This window comes from Oncorhynchus keta, chromosome 28 (genome assembly GCF_023373465.1).
Source record: "Oncorhynchus keta strain PuntledgeMale-10-30-2019 chromosome 28, Oket_V2, whole genome shotgun sequence".
Classification (NCBI taxonomy): domain Eukaryota; kingdom Metazoa; phylum Chordata; class Actinopteri; order Salmoniformes; family Salmonidae; genus Oncorhynchus; species Oncorhynchus keta.
In genome coordinates, this window is record NC_068448.1 from 20,684,292 (window position 1) to 20,706,459 (window position 22,168).

The 22,168-nt window shown below is 42.9% G+C and overlaps 1 protein-coding gene across 4 annotated transcripts in view; it reads left to right on the forward strand.

Annotated features, from left to right (window-relative positions):
• LOC118360549 (diacylglycerol kinase beta-like) overlaps window positions 1–22,168 on the forward strand; it is a 51,132-nt gene that overhangs the window by 25,626 nt on the left and 3,338 nt on the right. For all 4 annotated transcript variants that reach the window (XM_052485091.1, XM_052485093.1, XM_052485092.1 and 1 more), the window contains 8 exons: window positions 4,960–5,045; window positions 6,019–6,108; window positions 8,539–8,699; window positions 8,892–8,956; window positions 9,079–9,169; window positions 17,674–17,863; window positions 18,083–18,200; window positions 22,087–22,147. In XM_052485091.1, the coding sequence (XP_052341051.1) occupies window positions 4,960–5,045; window positions 6,019–6,108; window positions 8,539–8,699; window positions 8,892–8,956; window positions 9,079–9,169; window positions 17,674–17,863; window positions 18,083–18,200; window positions 22,087–22,147 (862 nt within the window). The remainder of the gene's footprint in view (window positions 1–4,959; window positions 5,046–6,018; window positions 6,109–8,538; window positions 8,700–8,891; window positions 8,957–9,078; window positions 9,170–17,673; window positions 17,864–18,082; window positions 18,201–22,086; window positions 22,148–22,168) is intronic.

Below are 22,168 nucleotides of genomic sequence, written 5' to 3' on the forward strand. Positions count from 1 at the left end.
ACTTGATGATTGAGTTGGAGGCGTGCGTGGCCACGCAGTCGTGGGTGAACAGGGAGTACAGGAGAGGGCTCAGAACGCACCCTTGTGGGGCCCCCGTGTTGAGGATCAGCGGGGAGGAGATGTTGTTGCCTACACTCACCACCTGGGGGCGGTCCGTCAGGAAGTCCAGTACCCAGTTGCACAGGGCGGGGTCGAGACCCAGGGTCTCGAGCTTGATGACGAGCTTGGAGGGGACTATGGTGTTGAATGCCGAGCTGTAGTCGATGAACAGCATTCTCACATAGGTATTCCTCTTGTCCAGGTGGGTTAGGGCAGTGTGCAGTGTGGTTGAGATTGCGTCGTCTGTGGACCTATTGGGCGGTAAGCAAATTGGAGTGGGTCTAGGGTGTCAGGTAGGGTGGAGGTGATATGGTCCATGACTAGTCTCTCAAAGCACTTCATGATGACGGAAGTGAGTGCTACGGGGCGGTAGTCGTTTAGCTCAGTTACCTTAGCTTTCTTGGGAACAGGAACAATGGTGGCCCTCTTGAAGCATGTGGGAACAGCAGACTGGTATAGGGATTGATTGAATATGTCCGTAAACACACCAGGCAGCTGGTCTGCGCATGCTCTGAGGGCGCGGCTGGGGATGCCGTCTGGGCCTGCAGCCTTGCGAGGGTTAACACGTTTAAATGTCTTACTCACCTCGGCTGCAGTGAAGGAGAGACCGTATGTTTTCGTTGCAGGCCGTGTCAGTGGCACTGTGTTGTCCTCAAAGCGGGCAAAAAAAAATATTTAGTCTGCCTGGGAGCAAGACATCCTGGTCCGTGACTGGGATGGGTTTCTTCTTGTAGTCCGTGATTGACTGTAGACCCTGCCACATGCCTCTTGTGTCTGAGCCGTTGAATTGAGATTCTACTTTGTCTCTGTACTGACGCTTAGCTTGTTTAATAGCCTTGCGGAGGGAATAGCTGCATTGTTTATATTCGGTCATGTTACCAGACACCTTGCCCTGATTAAAAGCAGTGGTTTGCGCTTTCAGTTTCACGCGAATGCTGCCATCAATCCACGGTTTCTGGTTAGGGAATGTTTTTATCGTTGCTATGGGAACGACATCTTCAACGCACGTTCTAATGAACTCGCACACCGAATCAGCGTATTCGTCAATATTTTTATCTGACGCAATACGAAACATGTCCCAGTCCACGTGATGGAAGCAGTCTTGGAGTGTGGAGTCAGCTTGGTCGGACCAGCATTGGACAGACCTCAGCGTGGGAGCCTCTTGTTTAAGTTTCTGTCTGTAGGCAGGGATCAACAAAATGGAGTCGTGGTCAGCTTTTCCGAAAGGGGGGCGGGGCAGGGCCTTATATGCGTCGCGGAAGTTAGAGTAACAATGATCCAAGGTTTTACCACCCCTGGTTGCGCAATCGATATGCTGATAAAATTTAGGGAGTCTTGTTTTCAGATTAGCTTTGTTAAAATCCCCAGCTACAATGAATGCAGCCTCCGGATAAATAGTTTCCAGTTTGCAAAGAGTTAAATAAAGTTCGTTCAGAGCCATCGATGTGTCTGCTTGGGGGGGGATATATACGGCTGTGATTATAATCGAAGAGAATTCTCTTGGTAGATAATGCGGTCTGCATTTGATTGTGAGGAATTCTAAATCAGGTGAACAGAAGGATTTGTTATTGTGTGTGTATCTGGGCTTTAATATAAATTCATTACCAGTTCTCTTATTTACTGCTTGAATATGCAATGGTATTGGGATAGTTGGAACATCAAAGCCAATAAAATGGTTGCAAAGGGAGGGTATATTACTGGAAACGTTCAAAGTTTACCAGAAAACGTTCACGTTTTTTAATGGGAATTTTATCAGATGACATCTAGTGGTTTTTTCGTTGGTACTTTAGATGATCACAGGTATCTGTAATTACCTCTGGCTGTCTGTGGCCTTATCACATGTAATATATATAAATAATCAAATAAGATCATTTTCAAATAAAAAATAGAGTGACAAAGCTGTAAAACATTTTACTATGTTAATGTTTGTTTTTCCGCCAAACTGGTGGCAGTTGAGAAAAAAGTAAATAGTTGTAAGAGTTTTACTACAGTATCTCGCGTTAAAGTTTCACAAATAAATTCCCCAATAGATTTGATGGATTCTGGTCAAATTACGCTCAGTCGCAGGCTGTCAAAAATGCGAGGCAAATGCAGCTCTGTGTGTTCAAAAGAAAGCAGACAAACACAGACGGAAAAATAATTTTAGCGAAAGGGAAAGTGATGAACAGGGAGGTCATGCGCCACAAAAATATGTTGCACATGGTAAATACAGGGAGTGTTGAAAGTAAGGCAGCACATTTTTGCCATTACACAGAAAATCAATGCAGTGGGGGGCACTAGACGAACAGTAAGCGACCATGGCCGCGGGAAGATGTTTTTGGGTTGGGGGTGCTATTGACGTGTAATAAAGGTGTACTTTACTGTAAAGTATATATATTAGATATTTATTTTATTTAAGTTTATCATGGGGTGCTGCAGCACCCTCAGCACCCCTATTTCCCACGGCCATGTAAGCGAGGTGAAGCATAGATGGCCAGAGAGACTCGGAGCTAGAAAGAATAAAGGAGGATTGGCGGGCAATGCTGTACTGCACTGTACTGCTGTAGGACATTCAGTTGTAGACCTTTCGAAAGATCAGATACCTCCTCCACAGATTGAGGCTGAGCAGCAACAGCCAATCATTGTGAAGACAGAAGAGGAATGCTTGCCTGGCGACTCATCCACACCGCTCCAGCCAACTGATGTTTCTTCTCCGTGATGAGTCTGGATTTGCCTCCCTCCCCGACGATTTCTAGAATGCAAACACATTCTGGCCATTCTGATTGGTCCGAAAAAACGATTGGTTAGGCCAGAGCCGGCCTACATGATGGCATTATCAACTTTGATACTCGGGTTAAATTTTACGATCCAATCGCTGATGAATATGTTTTGTACAATGCCCCTCATTTTGAAGTCAAAGGACTTCTAGGTTGGCAGTTTAGTTTATGTAACGATAGAGCAGCAGAATTCAATTCAGGGTGAGTTGTCAGGCAAGAGGAATGCCCCTTTGTGACAGAAACATCAGTCCCTGTTGTGAAATCTGAGGGTGAGTTGTGTTAAAAACATGACTTTAGTTTTATTACGTTAGATATGGGATTTTGCATTGCATTAATTGTATCACTTCATCTCCTCCATCTCTTGGTGGGTCTTCGGTTACACCTGATTTGGTGACTCCAGTCCCACTGACACTACCTGACGCTTCATCAGTTTCACCACCGTTGGGCCCCGGCATTAGTGCAACGTTCTCCCTCATTTTGGAGAATAATGACCCCCTATCAGAAACACTCACACAAAGAAAACGCAAAGTATCATCATCCACTCCCACCTTATGGGAAGCTGAAAACACTACAGTCAATGTGCCAAGGGCTGCCCAACAGCTCCAGCCTGCTCAGTGTAGTCAGTGACATGGCCTTGACTGTTAATGACATGATGCAGCAGCAGGTTTAACACAGTCAGAATATGATGATGTGTCCAGAATAGAATAGCCAAAACTGTGAAGATGAGAAATGCTGGTCTCCCTCCTACTTCCCAACAGAAGTGAAACTATGTCAGTCTCCTGAAAATCAAGGCATGGCCTTGACTGACATGCCTTGATTGTTACTCATATTAAGCATCTCCAACCAATATTAAATCTAGAATCGGCTTCCTATTTCACAACAAAGCCTCCTTCATTCATGATGCCAAACATACCCTCGTAAAACTGACTATGCTACCGATCCTTGACTTTGGCGATGTAATTTACAAAATAGCCTCCAACACTCAACACTCAGCAAACTGGATGTAGTCTATCACAATGCCATCCGTTTTGCCACCAAAACCCCATATACTACCCACCACTGCGACCTGTATGCTCTCGTTGGCTCGTCCTCGCTACATATTCATCGCCAAACCCACTTGCTCCAGGTCATCTATAAAATTTTGCTAGGTAAAGCCCCGCCTTATCTCAGCTCACTGGTCACCACAGCAGCACCCACATGTAGCATGTGCTCCAGCAGGTATATTTCACTGGCCATCCCCAAAGCCAACACTTTCTTTGGCCGCCTTTCCTTCCAGTTCTCTGCTGCCAATGACTTGAACGAATTGCAAAAATCACTGAAGCTGGAGTCTTATATCGCCCACTCTAAGCATCAGCTGTCAGAGCAGCTTACCGATCACTGTACCTATACACAGCCAATCTGTAAATAGCACACCCAACTACCTCATCCTCATATTGTTATTTATCCTCTTGCTCTTTTGCACACCAGTATCTCTACTTGCACATCGTCATCTGCACATCTGTCACTCCAGTGTTAATGCTAAATTAGAATTTTTTTCACCTCTATGGCCTATTTATTGCCTTACCTCCCTCCTCTTCTACATTTACACACACTGTACATATATTTTCTATTGTGTTATTGACTGTACATTTATGTGTAACTCTGTGTTGTTGGCCAGGTCGCAGTTGTACAATTATTAAATTTATACCGATATTGGCCTAAAAATAAATACTTTTCCCAAGTTAGTGATATTTCCCATTGACTGATCATGGTTTTTCAGATCCTCTCTTCACTAATCTTTTTATGTTTAACCTTTTTGTTATAAACTTATCATCACAACCGTGATGTTAATCATAGTTGATCTCCATGTTTGGAAGACTTTGTTCAGCATTTTTATATCTGATAGATTTCCCTACTTTTGGTTTAAAAATTATGTTTAGAAATAATAAACATAAATAACACCTTCTTTTTTCTTTTTTTTACACTGTTGACTGACCACTTTGTACACTCATACTTCAAGTAAACTTGAACGGCTTATTTCTCTCTGAGATGTCATAACCATCAGTGAACGTCACTGTTAGATCTTGTACTGCACCCCCAACATAATACACACTCTGTGTTTCAGGCTGTGCTTCTTCAGAAATCTGAAGGATTACAGGATATTGGTTTGCGGAGGGGACGGGACTGTGGGCTGGATACTTGATGCCATAGGTGGGGTCCAGTCCACAATATTGGTAGACCATGTACTACACACTCAGTGGACAGTTTATTAGGTACACCTCCCCGTTCAGGAAAATGGTTCGCTCCTACAGTGAGTCACGTGGCTGTGGCTTGCAAAATAAAGCAGGCAGACAGGCCTCGAGGCATACAATTACTGTTCGATTGAACATTAGAATGGGAAAAAACGAGTGACCTAAGTGACTTTGAACGTGGTATGATTGTTGATGCCAGGCGTGCCGGTTCTAGTATCTCAGAAACGGCCACCCTTCTGGGCCTTTTCACGCACAACAGTGTCTAGGGTTTGCCGAGAATGTTGCGACGAACAAAAAACATCCCGTCAGCGGCAGTCCTGTGGAAGAAAACAGCTCATTGATGAGAGGTCGAAGGAGAATGGTAAGAATCGTGCAAGCTAACCGGTGGGTCACAACAGCATCTCGGAATGCACAACTCGTCGGGCCTTGTCACAGATGGGTTATTGCAGCAGACGACCACACTATGTTCCAATCCTAACCGCTAAAAACAAGAAGTGGCTCCGGTGGGCACGTGATCACCAACACTGGACAATTGAGTAGTGGAAAAACATTGCCTGGTCCGACGAATCCGGTTCCTGTTCCGTCATGCTGATGGCAGTCAGGATTTAGTGTAAACAGCACGGGTCCATGGCCCCATCCTGCCTGGTGTCAACGATACTGACTGTTGGCAGTAGTGTAACGGTGTGGAGAAAGTGGTCATGCCCCGAAATAATTCAGGCTGTTCTGGAGGCAAAGGGGGATCCGATCCAGGACTAGATGGGTGTACCATAAACTGGCCACTGAGTGTACATGCCAATAGACAAGTCAACTTTAGTATATGAGTAAAAACGATTAATTTTCTTACCAAACATGTTACAGAAATGGATTCCATGTAGTAACCTAGACATGAGTAATGCTGATGATCTCTCTTTCTCCCCTTCTGGTGCAATCAGAAAAAGCCAAACTTCAAGTGCGGCCACCTGTGGCTGTGTTACCCCTGGGCACAGGAAATGACCTTGCACGTTGTCTTAGATGGGGAGGAGGTGAGAAGGGTTGTCTTTTGTCTTTGTTCACGTATCATGTTTCCTGTATCACGGGGTAAGTTTAGCCAAAGGGGTAAGTTGAGCCACCCTTGTTTATAGAAATCCATACACAAAATGTATAATTTAACTAAACATTTAGGAAAAGGTCATCATTGTGAAGGAAGAAACCACATGGGAAAAGTGGTAAGCAAGTTAGGTTAAAAAAATGTTGTAAGAGGTTTCATGATGTTCGTATTTAAACCAAATAATATTATTTTAAGATTGTTCTATACATCAGTTTGGGTCTATGTAAGCTTCATTATGAGGTCCTAAACCTAGCATGAAAGTGCATCCATGTAAGGTTGAAGTCATTAAAACTAGTTATTCAACCATTCCACAAATGTCTTGTTAACAAACTATAGTTTTGGCAAGTTGGTTAGGACATCTACTTTGTGCATGACACAAGTAATTTTTCCAACAATTGTTTACAGACTGATTATTTCACTTATTGCAATGTATCTGTATCACAATTCCAGTGGGTCAGAAGTTTACATACACTAAGTTGACTGAGCCTTTAAACAGCTTGGAACATTCCAGAAGGTTATGTAATGGCTTTAGAAGCAACTGATAGGCTAATTGACATCATTTGAGTCAATTGGAGGTGTACCTGTGGATGTATTTCAAGGCCTACCTTCAAACTCAGTGCCTCTTTGCTTGACATAATGGGAAAATCAAAATAAATCTGCCAAGACCTCAGAAAAAAATGTGCAGACCTCCACAAGTCTGGTTCATCCTTCGGAGAAATTTCCAAATGCCTGAAGGTACCACGTTCATCTATACGAACAATAGTACACAAGTATAAACACCATGGGACCACGCACCATCTTTACCGCTCAGGAAGGAGACACGTTCTGTCTCCAAGAGATGAACGTACTTTGGTGCAAAAAGTGCAAATCAATCCCAGAACAACAGCAAAGGGCCTTGTGAAGATGCTGGAGGAAACAGGTACAAAAGTATCTTTATCCCTAGTAAACCTAGTCCTATATCAACATAAGCCAGACTATGATTTGCAACTGCACATGGGGAAAAATATTGTACTTTTTGGAGAAATGTCCTCTGGTCTGATGAAACAAAAATAGAACTGTTTGGCCATAATGACCATCTTGATGTTTGAAGGAAAAAGGAGGAGGCTTGCAAGCCGAAGAACACCATCCCAACTGTGAAGCACGGGGGTGGCAGCATCATGTTGTGGGGGTTCTTTACTGCAGGAGGGGCTGGTGCACTTCACAAAATGGATGGCATCATGAGGAAGATAAATTGTGTGGATATATTGAAGCAACATCTCAAGACATCAGTCAGGAAGTTAAAGCTTGGTCACAAATAGGTCTTCCAAATGGACAATGACCCCAAGCATACTTCTAAAGTTGTGACAAAATGGCCTAAGGACAACAAAGTCAAGGTATTGGAGTGGCCATCACAAAGCCCTGACCTCAATCCTATAGAAAATCTGTGGGCAGAACTGAAAAAGTGTCTGCGTGCAAGGAGGCCTACAAACCTGACTCAGTTACACCAGCTCTGTCAGGAGGAATGGGACAAAATTCACGCAACTTATTGTGGGAAGCTTGTGGAAGGCTACCCAAAACGTTTGACCCAAGTTAAACAATTTAAAGGCAATGATACCAAATACTAATTGAGTGTATGTAAACTTCTGACCCACTGGGAATGTGATGAAAGAAATAAAAGCTGAAATAAATTATTCTCTCTACTATTATTCTGACATTTCACATTCTTAAAATAAAGTGGTGAACTAAGACAGGGAATTTTTACTAGGATTAAATCTCAGGAATTGTGAAAAACTAAGTTTAAATATATTTGGCTAAAGTGTATGTAAACTTCCGACTGCAACTGTAGCTGTGTGGGCTAATATAGTCAATGTTTGTTTAAGTTGAGGAAATTGAAGTGTTTTCTTCCAAGGTGTAATGCAATGCATTATCGCTGGAAATTAGGTGACAATAGGGCTTGGCCTGTGTTAAAAAAAAAAAAATTTTTAAGTACAAAGTGTTTGTTAGGCATGTTTTTTAGGTGTGTGTTAAAAGATGCTTCAAATTATTAAAAGACAAAAAAGCAATTGTGATTGTGTTTGGGAAATAAAGATAGAAATGGTTTGAATAATGTAGTGGTAATATTTCATTCAGTACAGAGATTTGTAGGCGGCTTAACTTACAGTCCCGCGGCTGAACTTATCCCAAACCTGGGGTAAATTGTGCAAAGAGACCACTTCTTCTTTTTTTTTACAAGTATATTTTCAAAACTATTATGTTAATATTAATTCTGATTATTTCCAGGGAAACAGAACATCCTGAAATATATGTAGATATCTTTGTGAGAAAGAATACTATAGTTCCCTTGATGGAGTGATGCTGAATATAGTTGAGCCACTCTCCCCTATAGGTTATGATGGGACGGATCTGTGTCGGATCCTGAAGGAGATTGAGGGCAGCACTCCAGTGCTGATGGACCGCTGGAATGTAGAGGTGATCCTAGAGGACCCCCAGGAGATGGGTGACCCTGTGCCTTATGAGATCATCAACAACTACTTCTCCATTGGAGTGGTGAGTGAACTTCTATCATGGTCCCAGATCTGTTTGTGCTGTCTTGCCAATTCCTATGGTCATTGTCACGTCAACATGGCAATGACCATCGGAGTTGGCAGGACAGCAAAAAATGATATGTCCAGGCTACTTAGTTATGGCACACACCAGAATGCTTTGTCAACTTTTTTATAACTTGTTCTGTGTTGACAGGATGCCTCTATTGCCCACCGGTTCCATACGCTGAGAGAGAAACACCCCCAGAAATTTAATAGCAGGTAAGAAAACTTGAATAACCGGACTGGAGTCTGGTTATTCAGAGGGGACTTTTAGGTGTAATGACTTTGTGCATGGTGTAAACGACCCTACGTTAATGCAAGAATGTTGTTCAATATTCTAGAATGAAGAACAAGTTGTGGTATTTTGAGTTTGCCACCTCTGAGACCATCTCTGCTTCATGCAAGAAACTGAATGAATGTCTTACAATTGAGGTGAGGATTGCAAACACACAGTAACTTTATAAAAAAACATATACCCAACCAGTGTTGCGAGTAAAAGTAACACATTACAGTACTGTTACTTTTATGAGTAACGGAGTAACATAACAAGTTACTGTCTTCAAAATTGTTTTATACTATTATTTTTTCCATTACTTTCAGAAGGTTGTATATTTTTTAAGCCTTGTTTCCTGGAATTCATCTGTAGCTAGGCTAACTCGTTTCCTAGGCTATCGTGAAACTGAAAATCAAAGAAAGATGGCAGTTGTGTTGTGTCCCCTGCTTAACCTATGCACAGGCAGCAAGCATTAATATCTTTGTCTAGAAACACCACATCAAACCTGAAATAGCATCTGGAGATTGTGCACAAAGGCACAGAGCTGGTAGCCAAAGTTCCAGAAATGCGTGAAAGAGGAGAAATCTATAGGCCTACATATTATGACAATAAACGAAGATCCATAGGCCTAAATAATATTTCCAAGTGTTCTTACGAAATGTTCATATAAACAATCAAAAATGTCTGATAAATACAATTCAAAACGGCAATAAAAAGTGTCATCACACATCAAAATTCTAGCTGGTGTAAACTAGCTCCCCCTAAGAACAATGTCCAATTGCTGACACAAGAAAATACAAGTTTGGTAAAAATTTGGTATTTTAATGATGGTCATGCTTAGGGAAATAAGTGGCTACAGTTGGCACTTTTTTTTTCAAGCTGCCCTATTGGAGGGGGTGCCAGTTGCCTCCAACACACTTACCTTAAATCTGTATTGCTTTATTAAAAACTGATTATAATTTGCATCTCTAAACAAATGGATTATTACAGGCTCCCCTAATGGTGTTGCAGGTTTTCCTACTTAGGTCTGTGATTTTTTTTTATCATAGGTACACTTCAACTGTGAGAGACGGAACCTAAAACAAAAATCCAGAAAATCACATTGTATGATTTTTAAGTAATTAATAAGCATTTTATTGCATGACATAAGTATTTGATCACCCACCAACCAGTAACAATTCTGTCTCTCACAGACCTGTTAGTTTTTCTTTAATTAAGAAGCCCTCCTGTTCTCCACTCATTACCTGTATTAACTGCACCTGTTTGAACTCGTTACCTGTATAAAATACACCTGTCCACACACTCAATCAAATAGACTCCAACCTCTCCACAATGGCCAAGACCAGTGAGCTGTGTAAGGACATCAGGGATAAAATTGCAGACCTGCACAAGGCTGGGATGGGCTACAGGACAATAGGCAAGCAGCTTGGTGAGAAGGTGTTACTGGAATAAAATTCCTACATGTTTTAATACCCAATTAAATTAAACACTCTGCCCACTTCTAAGAATTTGTAAGACTCTTATTTGCATAAAATGGACAGAGACCAGTCTCAAAATCAATCAGCAGCGTATATTCTCGAGAGTACTGAACATGAAACATTTTACCACAGGTTATAAACTGAAAATGACGTCATTAGTTTTCGAACTGTCCCGTCTCTTCCTCACCCTGGTACAAAGGTAGTATCTCAAGCTTTCCCACATCGTCCCACACCAATTTAATATAATTTATGAGCCAAGGTCTTCCTGTGTCGATAAGCATTCTAGCCAGTCTGACGATAAGTTCATTCATTTCTACCAAGGAACAGACAGTCATTGTTCTAATTCTTGATTATATTTACACACATTATATTCAGTACTAGGATGAAAAGAAAATTCATAAATCTATACAGTAACATAATAGTATTCTCATTAGTCAGTCCTGATTGAAATGTATACATAATTAGTCATTATTGATTTAAAAAATCCCTTAACAGAAGGCAACAGCTGTTGGCGCAATTATTAGAAAATGGAAGAAGTTCAAGATGACAGTCAATGACCGTCGGTCTGGGGCTCCATGCAAGATCTCACCTCGTGGGGCATCAATGATCACGAGGAAGGTGAGGGATCAGCCCAGAACTACACGGCAGAACCTGGTCAATGACCTGAAGAGAGCTGGGACCACAGTCTCAAAGAAAACCATTAGTAACACACTACGCCGTCATGGATTAAAATCCTGCAGCGCATGCAAGGTCCCCCTGCTCAAGCCAGCGCATGTCCAGGCCCGTCTGAAGTTTGCCAATGACCATCTGGATGATCCAGAGGAGGAATGGGAGGTCATGTGGTCTGATGAGACAAAAATAGAGCTTTTTGGTCAAAACTCCACTCGCCGTGTTTGGAGGAAGAAGAAGGATGAGAACAACCCCAAGAACACCACCCCAACCGTGAAGCATGGAGGTGGAAACATCATTCTTTGGGTATGCTTTTCTGCAAAGGGGTCAGGACGACTGCACCGTATTGAGGGGAGGATGGATGGGGCCATGTATCGCGAGATCTTGGCCAACAACCTCCTTCCCTCAGTAAGAGCATTGAAGATGGATCGTGGCTGGGTCAGCCAGCATGACAACGACCCGAAACACACAGCTAGGGCAACTAAGAAGTGGCTCCATAAGAAGCATCTCAAGGTCCTGGAGTGGCCTAGCCAGTCTCCAGAACTGAACCCAATAGAAAATCTTGGGAGGGAGCTGAAAGTGCGTATTGCCCAGCGACAGCCCCGAAACCTGAAGGATCTGAAGGTCTGTATGGAGGAGTGGGCCAAAACCCTGCTGGTCAAGAACTACAGGAAATGTATGATCTCTGTAATTGCAAACAAAGGTTTCTTTACCAAATATTAAGTTCTGCTTTTCTGATGTATCAAATACTTATGTCATGCAATAAAATGCAAATTAATTACTTAAAAATCATACAATGTGATTTTCTGGATTTTTGTTTTAGATTCTGTCTCTCACCGTTGAAGTGTACCTATGATAAAAATTACAGACCTCTACATGCTTTGTAAGTAGGAAACACTGCCGATTTTGCAGGTTATCAAATACTTGTTCTCCCCACTGTACATACATATATATACTACCGTTCAAAAGTTTGGGGTCACTTAGAAATGTCCTTGTTTTTGAAAGAAACTGCTTTTGTCCATTTAAAATACAATCAAATTGGTCAGAAATACAGTGTAGACATTGTTAATGTAGTAAATTACTATTGTAGCTGGAAACGGCAGATTTCTTTTTTAATGGAATATCTACATAGGCGTACAGAGGAACATTGTAAGCAACCATCACTCCTGTGTTCCAATGGCATGCTGTGGTAGCTAATCCAAGTGTATCATTTTAAAAGGCTAATTGATCATTAGAAAACCCTTTTGCAATTATGTTAGCACAGCTGAAAAATGTTCTGATTAAAAAGCAATAAAACTGGCCTTCTTTAGACTAGTTGAGTATCTGGAGCATCATCATTTGTGGGATCGATTTCAGGCTCGAAATGGTCAGAAACACAAAGTACTTTCTTCTGAAACTCGTCAGTCTATTCTTGTTCTGAGAAATGAAGGCTATTCCATGCGAGAAATTGCCAAGTAACTGAAGATCTCGTACAACACCGTGTCCTACTCCCTTCACAGAACAACGCAAACAAGCTCTAACCATAATAGAAAGAGGAGTGGGAGGCCCCGGTGTACAACTGAGCAAGAGGACAAGTATTTTAGAGTGTCTAGTTTGAGAAACAGACGCCTCACAAGTCGTCAACTGGCAGCTTCATTAAATAGTACCGCATAACACCAGTCTCAACGTCAACAGTGAAGAGGCGACTCCGGGATGCTCCGAGTTGCAAAGAAAAAGCCTTCTCTGTCCAGTGTCTGTGTTCTTTTGCCCATCTTAATGTTTTATTTTATTTGGCCAGTCTGAGATATGGCTTTTTCTTTGCAACTCTGCCTAGAATGCCAGCATCCTGGAGTCGCCTCTTCACTGTTGATGTTGAGACTTGTGTTTTGCCCCTTTTCCCGGCACTTATCATTCTAGCATATCTTCTTCAGGAAGCATGACAGTTCATCTTCCCAACGGCACATGTAACTCTTGCCTGTCATTTTGATATAGATAAATAGATACATCCGTTTTTCCCACATACATGAGTCTCTCATCTGAGCCGTTTCCACCATTTCTTTCTTGTCCATTTCTCCAACCAGCAACCCAGGAGCATGAGAGAAATGTGTATGTTCTCTCTCTCCATGCTCACTCCACATGCGCGGTCTCAGCACTCCTGCCACCTGTACCCAGGTTTGGCTCGGACTCAGATCGCAGTGTTTAAAAGTCACTGTCGCATTGGACGCCTTTGTTGCTCTTTCTTCAGCCAGTTCACACCAACCGTTTGTGGCCAAATTATTCCTACATGCATTAAGACACCATCTGACGTCACCTTCCATGATAACCTCAAGAGAGGACAGATCAGAACAACAGTTCTGTTTCAGGAAATCCAGACAAGAATTGACTATGACAAAATATTACATTCCCAATTTCTTAATAACATCATCTCTACAACAAATGTCAAACAGCATAACAACATACTGTTACTGTTAAAACCATTTTTAAACTTAGTTTATACTCCCTTATTTTACCGACGACCTCTCAGAAGAGTTACCAGATCAGGGTGTTAGCACCCTAACCCATGGGGAATCCCAACACTCCAGTAGACCCAATCTGGTGACATTTGTATCGAAACAAAGACAAAAATGAAATCAGCAATACACACATCACAATCCATTTGGAGTAAGAGTCAACCATCATTAACATATATCTTTTCTTCTATATGTAGACTGAACAAAGTAAATGTGTATATTTACCCAAGGACCAGGGAACTAGTAATTTTCCCTTCGAACACATGATTCACATCGTGATTCAAAAACAACATGTTAAATTTAAAAAACTAACTCTTGATAACTCTATAAGGAAATAATGGTATCCCATAAATGGTAATGGTGATGGTAAAATAGAATAGAGACTAGTGTTTCTCATTCAATTTATAATTAAATCCCACCCGTTTCGATCATTTCTAGTGAGATTGATCAGGCCTCTCCAGAAAGTCAGGATACAGGGCATTCGACACCATTAAATATTTCCTCTCCCTTTTCTTACCCTTTCCTTCCGAAACCATTTAAAAACATTTAAAATCTTTCCATCATTCTTCATACCCAATTTAAAACAAAATTGAAAAGACCCCACTAAATAACAGGCCTTACTTATCTGGGAACTCTGTTTATGGCTTACTCCAGATACTTTTATACTTAAAACTGCCAAATATCCCTAACTGCTCTCCCCAAGACCACAGTCTCCGGGAACATTCCAACGAGAGATAATGAAACCCCCTCTTCTTGAAAAGAAGCATTCACTATGCTCCATCTTAACCAGCAATCCAAAAGTATTAATTATAAATCAAACATGATAATGGTAAATCCTCTATCCTTACTCCAATCATTAAACATTTGTTTTAATCCAACCCAACGTTTATGTATCTTTTATTTAGCATGTACTACCCTTAGACACAGCGACTTTATCTCGCCACCGAGTCCAACGATTCACAGGTCTCTTTTCCCCATGATTCTCCATAACCACCGCACCACAATGTTCATGAACAAAAACAATGCAAAGTTCATTTTAGGTTTGGTAACCCCTATGCTAATTCCTCATGACCCCTCCACCCTTTCGTCCATTCTAGAAATCAATTTCAGAACAAGACGACATAAAATGTAAATCTATTTCATAATAAAACCACATAAAATGTCTCCTAAGATAAAAAAAGCTCCCATGGTGTGTTCTGAGTGTTTGGCCAGATCATTTTAATTTGTTACCTCTTCAGAATCCACACCCATGGTATTTCACCTAGATTCTTCAAACCAAAATACTTTTTCTTATGGCAAATTTAGCCAATTTCTCATCATAAGGACTCAGCGATATTTGTTCCCTGGATCTATTAAAAAGTTGTATAAGAGGTGATCTCATATGTCTTCCTTCACATAGAACTGTAATCTCTATGAACCACTATCGATCGTACCGATGCCATACACCGCTATGTGAAAGTTCCTGCCCTGCTACTGTCCGGAGGATTTGTTGTTGCTCTTTTAAAAAAAGATGCAAATGGCAGCATTTCTTCCGATTGCAGCAGGCTCCATTCCCACTTTACAATCCTTTTTCCAATGACCAACAGCCCCACATCTAAAACAGAACTCTTTCTCCCTACGCTTTGATGTTTTTCCGCTATGTTTCTTTCTTACCTTGGCCATTGAAACTATAGTTAGTGACTTTCCCTGTGGCCGTATTAACCCCTCGCACGTCTGCGAAGTGAGCGGAGTTAAATTCCACTCTCATAGCATCTTGCTCTATTTCATCCACAACCCCCGCAATTGCCGTTTTGATCACAGGTTTCAAATCTGATATCAAGGCCAAAGTACAAATTCTATCAATGTACTCCCATACCCAGTCTTTCTGTAGCTGAGTACATCTACTAATTCCGGGTTTATCGGTTGGTATTTTTTGTTGAGATAATGCTGACATCAAAACACTAGTATATTGAGCTTTGATTATGGTTTTGTCATTGTGCCAAGTCATAATTGCCTCCCTGAATTTTCTGTCAGATTGGAATTTTCCGTCAACCGGGAAATGCTGACCAATCTTATCCAGTTTGCTCAATTTTCCCATATTCGAGCCGAATTGATAGAATGCTTGTGCACTTCTTTCAGTGCCTCCATGGCTTTATTAAAATCCTCTAGCTCCGCTTTACCGGGAAAATCAGGGCCGTCTGTTGCCATATCAATAGTTATTATTCCGAAACCTCTCCCGACAGTGTGCAGGATGTTTAGATTTCTTCACTCCCGTCTATAATACACACCTTCTATTAACTATTTTCCAAGGTAGAGATACCCACTTCGCCAGATAATAGTTATGGTATTTGTGCCTATTAATTGGTCACAGCACTTAATACCTTGTATTGGAACCTATACTATAGCATCCACAAATGTATTGCTGGAGAATACGGATCACCTAATGTCTTATTCCAGTGTTGCGCCTCAAATATCACTGTTGTTGATAACACACATTACCAAAACTATTCAGACTTGTCTTCCTATTTCCACGTAATCTTTCATGGTTCCCCCTCCCCATAGGGCATAAACCAACCTCTCTCCTTATTGCTACTGCTAATACACGTAACTCAAACAGTGTTTGAATATCTTAATGCTTTTCTTTTAGCCATGCATGTGGCTTACCTTCAGAATTTATAGGCAGCCTTCTTATCATTATCCACATACACTCTACTGCCTCACTGTCAACTGCAGCTGGGACTTTCATCCCTTTTACAGATCTCATGGGAATATCCCCCTAGGGACCTATCCTATATGGAACCTACCCTACACTGTATTGTCCCTCATGGATCTCGCGGAGGAAAACCTCCACTCTGGACCTATCCTTATGGAACTTTCCCTACACCTTATTTTTACCTGGATCTCGCAGAGGAACATCTCCACTCGGGACCTATCTTAATGGAACCTAGCCTACACCAGATATTTACGACCAGTCATTACACGGCAGGGTAGCCTAGTGGTTAGAGTGTTGGACTAGTAACTGGAAGGTTGCAAGTTCAAACCCCCGAGCTGACAAGGTACAAATCTGTTGTTCTGCCCCTGAACAGGCAGTTAACCCACTGTTCCTAGGCCGTCATTGAAAATAAGAATTTGTTCTTAACTGACTTGCCTAGTAAAATAAAAAATAAATAAAACACAATGGACCTACTGAATAAACTCAGGTTTTCTAGGTCTGTATCCTATAATTGTTCAGCCTACGATTCTCATCTCCCCAAGGTGTCAGAATTAGTGATAACAGGCGTAGGAACTGTGCCTACCTTATTTCTGGTGCCGGCTCCTGTTTTTCTGATTCGGAAATCTCTAGTTCAACTGCAAATCGTGGTGAATCCCTTTCATGACGCCAACTGTTAGGTTCTAATTTTCAGAGTAAAAACTCAACGGGCAATTTGAAAGCTCAAACCAATTGGATTATTCCTAGAGGGTCAATACAGCTGCATTAGACAAGGACATATTCACACAAACACTGATATTTAAACCTTTCTCCTATGCTGAGTCTCCTCATACACATCTGACCAAACATTGTATCTTTATTGCTAGGCAGGAAACTAAGTGATACGAGCCATAAACTTTTCTTTCTCCCTTAACGTGACCTGAACTGACCTCGACCCCCTTCATCACTAATCAATGGCTGTCTCCACTTGTCAATGCCTTCCACATGTGATCTCATTCCCTACACTCAGTACATTCCAAGCTTCACTGCACCCACTATATACTTTCCTCCTACAGATAGCCATTAACCTCTGGTGTAGCCCCTCGCCTATGGCACCCCTCAGGTATCGATTACAACTAATGATGAATAACATTTAAAGTTCAGAAATCCAAACCTATCAATGGAAAATAATGCTACTCCATGAAAGGTGAGTTCCGTCGATAGTCAGCAAGCAAGCATATATTTTATTACATGAGGATTGTGGTTAACACAGCTGACCTGATAGTTATGTGGTATGTTTAGCTCATTATGGCATCTCATTAAGTTGCACTGTCTGCCTGATGTTGTACGTCCCTCAGTGCTGCGGCACCCCATTGGACCTGAGTGGCCTTTCTATGGAGGGGATCGCAGTCCTCAACATTCCCAGCATGCATGGTGGATCCAACCTGTGGGGAGAAGCCAAGAAGAGTGAATCCAAGTCCTTTATGAATCCTCAGGAAATGCCGGAGGTTATTGTCGACCCTGAAATCCTGAAAGTCAGTGGACAAGGTACAGTGAAATCCCTTGGCTTGATCCAAGGCCTCAAGGTTTCAAAATGTTAAAAGTTGTGCCCATGTCTGGTATAGAATATTGTTAGAATATCATGTGAGATGTTTTAGAGTATCCATTTCAAGAGGTCTGTTCTAGGTTTGAACAGCTAGTCTCAGACTAAAAACTGTACTGCCTCTGTGTGAACTGCATGTTCAGTGTTTCCATCTTCCATGACAGACCTCAGTGACCTGCGTTTGGAAGTGGTTGGTCTAGAAGGGGCCATGGAGATGGGGCAGATATATACTGGACTTAAGAGTGCTATAAGACTAGCAAAAACCTCACAGATTACAATCAGGTGAGTGTTTGTGACATGTTGAGACATGTACAGACTAGCTGAGATATCACAGTATGATGTGGGATGATTATTTGTACACCTTACACCTTTAAAAAAACAAAATCCATCCTCACTACTAATGCTGCCTTCATAACCAAGTGAGAAGGTGGTAATTACCCATTGTAAAGTCTTAAATACAAGATGGGTGTATTCACTTTTTGAACTGATAAATTCCATCAAATGTGTAGGTCATGAGAAGGTTTAGATTATTTTGCTCTTTTTTGCCCATAAAAAGTATATATACAGTGCCTTGCGAAAGTATTCGGCCCCCTTGAACTTTGCGACCTTTTGCCTCATTTCAGGCTTCAAACATAAAGATATAAAACTGTATTTTTTGGTGAAGAATCAACAACAAGTGGGACACAATCATGAAGTGATTATCAGCCACAATCAGCTATCAGTTATCAGCCACAATCACTCCTGTGTTCCAATGGCACGTTGTGTTAGCCTTTTAAAATGATAAACTTGGATTAGCTAATTGATCATTAGAAAACCCTTTTGCAATTATGTTAGCACAGCTAAAAACTGTGGTTCTGATTAAAGAAGCAATAAAACTGTCCTTCTTTAGACTAGTTGAGTATCTGGAGCATCAGCATTTGTGGGTTCGATTACAGGCTCAAAATGGCCATAAATGAATAGCTTTCTTCTTCATTTACAACATTAAAAACTGTATTTCTGATCAATTTGGTGTTATTTTATTTTAAATGGACAAAAAAGTAGTTTTTCTTTCAAAATCAAGGAAATTTCTAAGTGACCCCTAACTGTTGAACAGTGGGTTAACTGCCCCTAACTGTTGAACAGTGGGTTAACTGCCCCTAACTGTTGAACATATTATATTGTTTTGTTTGTTATTTAACCTGTATTTAACTAGGCATGTCAGTAAAGAACATTCTTATTTAAAATTACAGCCTACCAGGATTAACTGCCTTGTTCAGGGGCAGAACGACAGATTTGTACCTTATCAGCTCTGGGATTCGATCCAACAACCTTTCAGTTACTGGCCCAACACTCTAACCACTAGGCTACCTGCCACCATTAGGCTACCTGCCCTATATCCAGAGCTGCTTTCACTTTTTAAATCAGAAGGAAGATAAACAGAATCAATTTAGTATCAATCATTTGTACAACTGCTGAAGATGCCACCATGCTTGCTGTCTTTTTTTGTTGACAAATGATGTCAGAGAGGTGCAAGTGGGAAACTCGGAGCATGGGGATGATAGATGAGTTTCATTTACATTTACATTTACATTTAAGTCATTTAGCAGACGCTCTTATCCAGAGCGACTTACAAATTGGTGCATACACCTTATGACCACCAGTGGAACAGCCACTTGCATCTAAATCTTGTTGGGGGAGAAGGGGGGTGAGAAGGATTACTTACCCTTACTTACCCTATCCTAGGTATTCCTTGAAGAGGTGGGGTTTCAGGTGTCTCCGGAAGGTGGTGATTGACTCCGCTGTCCTGGCGTCGTGAGGGAGTTTGTTCCACCATTGGGGGCCAGAGCAGCGAACAGTTTTGACTGGGCTGAGCGGGAACTGTACTTCCTCAGTGGTAGGGAGGCGAGCAGGCCAGAGGTGGATGAACGCAGTGCCCTTGTTTGGGTGTAGGGCCTGATCAGAGCCTGGAGGTACTGAGGTGCCGTTCCCCTCACAGCTCCGTAGGCGAGCACCATGGTCTTGTAGCGGATGCGAGCTTCAACTGGAAGCCAGTGGAGAGAGCGGAGGAGCGGGGTGACGTGAGAGAACTTGGGAAGGTTGAACACCAGACGGGCTGCGGCGTTCTGGATGAGTTGTAGGGGTTTAATGGCACAGGGAGGGAGCCCAGCCAACAGCGAGTTGCAGTAATCAAGACGGGAGATGACAAGTGCCTGGATTAGGACCTGCGCCGCTTCCTGTGTGAGGCAGGGTCGTACTCTGCGGATGTTGTAGAGCATGAACCTACAGGAACGGGACACCGCCTTGATGTTAGTTGAGAACGTCAGGGTGTTGTCCAGGATCACGCCAAGGTTCTTAGCGCTCTGGGAGGAGGACACAATGGAGTTGTCAACCGTGATGGCGAGATCATGGAACGGGCAGTCCTTCCCCGGGAGGAAGAGGAGCTCCGTCTTGCTGAGGTTCAGCTTGAGGTGGTGATCCGTCATCCACACTGATATGTCTGCCAGACATGCAGAGATGCGATTCGCCACCTGGTCATCAGAAGGGGGAAAGGAGAAGATTAATTGTGTGTCGTCTGCATAGCAATGATAGGAGAGACCATGTGAGGTTATGACAGAGCCAAGTGACTTGGTGTATAGCGAGAATAAGAGAGGGCCTAGAACAGAGCCCTGGGGGACACCAGTGGTGAGAGCGCGTGGTGAGGAGACAGATTCTCGCCACGCCACCTGGTAGGAGCGACCTGTCAGGTAGGACGCAATCCAAGCGTGGGCCGCGCCAGAGATGCCCAACTCGGAGAGGGTGGAGAGGAGGATCTGATGGTTCACAGTATCGAAGGCAGCCGATAGGTCTAGAAGGATGAGAGCAGAGGAGAGAGAGTTAGCTTTAGCAGTGCGGAGCGCCTCCGTGATACAGAGAAGAGCAGTCTCAGTTGAATGACTAGTCTTGAAACCTGACTGATTTGGATCAAGAAGGTCATTCTGAGAGAGATAGCGGTAGAGCTGGCCAAGGACGGCACGCTCAAGAGTTTTGGAGAGAAAAGAGAGAAGGGATACTGGTCTGTAGTTGTTGACATCGGAGGGATCGAGTGTAGGTTTTTTCAGAAGGGGTGCAACTCTCGCTCTCTTGAAGACGGGAGGGACGTAGCCAGCGGTCAGGGATGAGTTGATGAGCGAGGTGAGGTAAGGGAGAAGGTCTCCGGAAATGGTCTGGAGAAGAGAGGAGGGGATAGGGTCAAGCGGGCAGGTTGTTGGGCGGCCGGCCGTCACAAGACGCGAGATTTCATCTGGAGAGAGAGGGAGAAAGAGGTCAGAGCATAGGGTAGGGCAGTGTGAGCAGAACCAGCGGTGTCGTTTGACTTAGCAAACGAGGATCGGATGTCATCGACCTTCTTTTCAAAATGGTTGACGAAGTCATCTGCAGAGAGGGAGGAGGGAGGGGGGAGGATTCAGGAGGGAGGAGAAGGTGGCAAAGAGCTTCCTAGGGTTAGAGGCAGATGCTTGGAATTTAGAATGGTAGAAAGTGGCTTTAGCAGCAGAGACAGAGGAGGAAAATGTAGAGAGGAGGGAGTGAAAGGATGCCAGGTCCGCAGGGAGGCGAGTTTTCCTCCATTTCCGCTCGGCTGCCCGGAGCCCTGTTCTGTGAGCTCGCAATGAGTCGTCGAGCCACGGAGCGGGAGGGGAGGACCGAGCCGGCCTGGAGGATAGGGGACATAGGGAGTCAAAGGATGCAGTAAGGGAGGAGAGGAGGGTTGAGGAGGCAGAATCAGGAGATAGGTTGGAGAAAGTTTGAGCAGAGGGAAGAGAAGATAGGATGGAAGAGGAGAGAGTAGCGGGGGAGAGAGAGCGAAGGTTGGGACGGCGCGATACCATCCGAGTAGGGGCAGTGTGGGAAGTGTTGGATGAGAGCGAGAGGGAAAAGGATACAAGGTAGTGGTCGGAGACTTGGAGGGGAGTTGCAATGAGGTTAGTGGAAGAACAGCATCTAGTAAAGATGAGGTCAAGCGTATTGCCTGCCTTGTGAGTAGGGGGGGAAGGTGAGAGGGTGAGGTCAAAAGAGGAGAGTTTCCCCACTAATAATTACCAGTTGGAAGGGCATTTAAGTATATTTTTCCCAGTTGTATGCTGGTATTTACAAAATTCTGAGATGTTGTGAACACAAAATGTTCTCCCTTATGTCTCTGTCCATCTCTCAGGACTAAGAAACCTTTACCAATGCAGATAGACGGAGAGCCCTGGATGCAGCCACCCTGTACGGTGAGTGCTAGGAACCCAGAT